General features: G+C 41.8%; 1 protein-coding gene across 1 annotated transcript; it reads right to left on the reverse strand.

Moving 5' to 3' along the window:
- Positions 1-1,848: 1,848 nt before the first annotated feature.
- LOC130724021 (WRKY transcription factor WRKY51-like) lies at positions 1,849-3,270 on the reverse strand. The gene is made up of 3 exons (XM_057575182.1): positions 2,663-3,270; positions 2,435-2,560; positions 1,849-2,327 (listed from the first exon to the last, which is right to left on the reverse strand). The coding sequence occupies exons 1-3, from the start codon at positions 3,202-3,204 to the stop codon at positions 2,171-2,173; spliced, it is 825 nt and encodes a 274-aa protein (XP_057431165.1). The 5' UTR covers positions 3,205-3,270; the 3' UTR covers positions 1,849-2,170.
- Between the last annotated feature and the right edge of the window lie 484 nt (positions 3,271-3,754).

Consider the following 3,754-nt stretch of genomic DNA (forward strand, 5'->3'; position numbering starts at 1 on the left):
TTTCTTACAATGTTATAATGAATGCTTATGTTATAGATTTGTTTACTATAAGTTAAAATAGGAAAAGCTTCGACCAATCATTCCTTTTAGGGCATTTGTCTAAAGCTCTAACCTCTGGCTTTATGTTCGTTCTAAGGGATTTTTCTCACTTCTTGACACACCCCACGATCATTCAGGCATTTCCAGTTGTTAACGATGAATTCCTATGTCATGTTAAAAGGTGTTGGCCCTTCTCCAGTCCATCTGGCTTGCGTACTCGATCAGGGTTTTACGAGGGCATTAATCAGTATGCCTTTTCCTCCAAGCTCTCAACTTTTGTTTTCACGGCCTTATTCCTCAAATTCAATAAATCTCTTGTGCCTATATGCAAATTAAATTCATTCCATTGAGTCAACCAATTGCGTCACCAAGTCATCGTCAAAATGGCCCTTACGCAAACCGTGCTCGAACACCACTACATACATAGTTGGGTGCAACTTAGCAACAACTGAAGTGATCGAACCTATCCATATATTCTCTTAAGAATTCTCTAGGAAATTGTTGCATCAAACAGGTATGCATGAGTTATCTTCCAAGGTCGTTACTAGGGAATCGGGCTTGGATTATTTCTGAGAATTCTCTGAAGCTCTGAATCGACTGGGGTATTATCGTCGTAAACCACGTTCAAGCCTACTTCCTTGAATGTTCTTAACAAATAATGCTCATATAACCTTTCCAAATTACATTCTTGCATTGAACCTCATAAAATGCTCTTTAGGATCAATTGAGCCCTCATACGTGCTCAACTTCATGGTCTTAAATTTGTCTAGGATCTCGGTCGCGACAATTTCAAAAGAAAATGACCAAAAGTTTCTCCTATTTTTGTGTAGGTTGAAGCGTCTCTTCCTTGATTTCATATGAATGAAGAGGTCTCTTATTTGATTCTGAAGTAGAAGACCTTGGTAAAGAATCTCGATATGTCTCTATGACTTGTAACACTCGCTAGGTGACGACCTTCTCCCCCCTCTAAGATTTTATCAACCTTTTGTTTGGATCCTCCTACCATCATCATCCTCGCCACTCTCTAGTTGTCTCAAAGTCTCTTACTCATTGGCGGTCTGAAAAACCTTTTACCATGGCCACACGATAGGCACATTGTTCAGTCTTGATTCTTGAACCTAGGTAGCCAAGATAGAACCAAAGCGGTTGGCACTCAGCCTCTTGAAAATAATAACCAACATAAGCGAGAATATGTACAATGTGATAGGAGATAAGAGTAAATTTGAGGCCAAAGAATGCTCATAACAAGACAAAGCAAATTGGCTGGAATAGTAGCTTCAACTAGCAGCCTGACAGGAACATGTTATCTAGATGAAAATTATGCACATGGTTCGGTTTTGACCCTCCGTGGTTACATGAAAACCCAGGTCAACTAATACGTACTTAAATGGATCATAGTTCCTCTACCTCATTATACAATCAAAAATAGGAACCAAATCCAAGTCAGTACATTGTTTAAGGTAAACTAAATTTACATCTAAGTTGGATAGATAGGTACGTATTAAAGGCACCCACCCCTTACCTCAGTCAAAGGGATTTAGACCAAAGAGCCCCACACATTTGAAGCAGAAGGGGTAGGGGTCCATTTTCTCCATAATGTTCATTGACCTATGACCCTCCCCAACTGCCACAAAACACCAACTTATCATTATTCCTTCTCCACGTGCTTCTACGGACCCCTCACCTTGACTTTTTCCTCACACAACACAATGCTCTTTCTTTCAACCAAAGGAATCTATTCTAATCTTTCAACATATATTATCTCACCATTGAATAATGAATACAACAACACAGTTGTGGGGCCAACAATTCATCATCAAATTTGACAATTTTCTTTCAATAAATAGAAAAATAATTCCCAACATGCCAAAGAAAAAAAAAGATATATTCATTTTTTGGGTCCAATATAGTGAATTTACACAAAAGTCCTCACCCACTTTTACACAACTCCGTCAAACTCTCTACAATGAGAAAGTTGACTTTTGCTCCGTTTGTTCCACCGTTAGTTCAAAACCTTTGTTTTGACGCTTCACCGTAAAAGCCAGCCGGGGCCGCCGTTACCGTCACGGAATGAGGGACCCACTTTAACGGTGCCGATGACGGAGTTTCCAAAACGACGCCGTGGATCAGCTCAGTTTGACCGGAGGCTAAAACCGACGGCGGTTTGCTGTTGCTGGTGGCGGTGCTCGCCCTCGTAAGTCACTATCAGCATGTTGGGATCATCCTGAGCTCGCTCAACGTGCTTCCTCGCCGGACACCCTCTCACGGTGCTGCACTTGTAGTAGCCCCTGCAAAATCAAATCAAACCAAACATCAGTGACCATCATTTTTCAACGATTAATCATCTTTCAAGCACTAATTAGAGGGGAAAACCCCGAAAGGAATGGAGTAATACCGAGGATAAGGTGAACCCTTGATCGGTTTCTGACCATACTTCCTCCATGAGTACTCGTCCGGTGGGATATCGGCGATTTTCGAGCTCACCGCCGGTACACGGATCGTTTGTTTCACTCGTGATTTCCTGAAAATAACAAAAACCCATTAGCTATTATTGATTTTTTCAGTGAATTTGTGGAGTTTTGGAAGATGGGTGTTGGAAAACAGGGGAAGAATTTTATCAAACCTTTTCTTGGAGCAATGGCAAGGGCCGGAGGAGAGTGCGGCGGCGTCGTGACATCTTTTCCGGTGAGAGGTGGAGAGAGGTGGCTTGGCAGCTGGAGTTAAGAAGGGGCCGATCTTGCCGTCGGAGACGCTGCCGTCGGCGGTGATGGAGGATTTGAAGGAGGAGGAGTTGGTGTTGGTGGTGGAGATGGTGAGGGTGTCGTCCTTGTTGGTGGGTTTAGCGAAATCTAGAGTTAAGCCTTTGATCTGAGTTTGAGGTTGTGGTTGTGGTGGTGCGCGGCGGAATCGGGCGTGGCCGGTGCGGTTCAAGAGGTTGATGACATGTTTGAACTTGGAGACAGTGAAGTCGGTGATTTCGGAGTAGTCGAGGTTGTTGTTGTTGTTGTTTCTGTGAGATGATGATGGAGTTGAAGAAGAAGGGGTTTGAGAAGAGAGGATTCGGATGAGATGCTCCATGCTGTTTAAGCCAGCTGAAGCAGCTTCTTGTATGGCTGTGTGTTCATTCATCCTGATCATGTTGAAGGTTTCCACCGCCATGATCATCAACAGAGGTGAGAGAGATCAGAGAAGGTTATGGAGAAGGGAAAGTGAAGGAGAGTGGAGAAAATGGGGGATTGAGAAGGGTGAATATAAAAGAGAGAAAGGAGTGTTGGAAAGTCAAACAAGGTTCGCGAATCCAAGGGTGGAGATTGGGTTGGAAGAAGCGACAAAAACATGAGTTACTGTAAAGGTGAAAAACAGGTGCTGGTGGTGGGGTCCACTACCACTTGGAGTCAGTCTCACTTCATCAAACATCAATACAGTAAGCCAATGTTTATTTATATTCATCTCTATCTAAAATAAATAAGTAAGTAAAACTTGTTTTTAATTTACTGAAGTCTTGATTTAAATTACCTTTTCAAGGTTGGGAAAAAAATTGAGTTAGCCTTCATTTCTGATGAGGTTATTATCGTTGAATATATTCAATAATGCTATCACTTAATCAAGCCTGTAATAAACTAATAATTCTTCCACCTGTAACAAAAAAAAAATTAAGCCTGTAGTAAAGTCTAGAATTTGAGCTTTGTGGGTGAAATACTGTTGAGAAAGAAAT

This window comes from Lotus japonicus, chromosome 6 (assembly GCF_012489685.1).
Source record: "Lotus japonicus ecotype B-129 chromosome 6, LjGifu_v1.2".
Classification (NCBI taxonomy): domain Eukaryota; kingdom Viridiplantae; phylum Streptophyta; class Magnoliopsida; order Fabales; family Fabaceae; genus Lotus; species Lotus japonicus.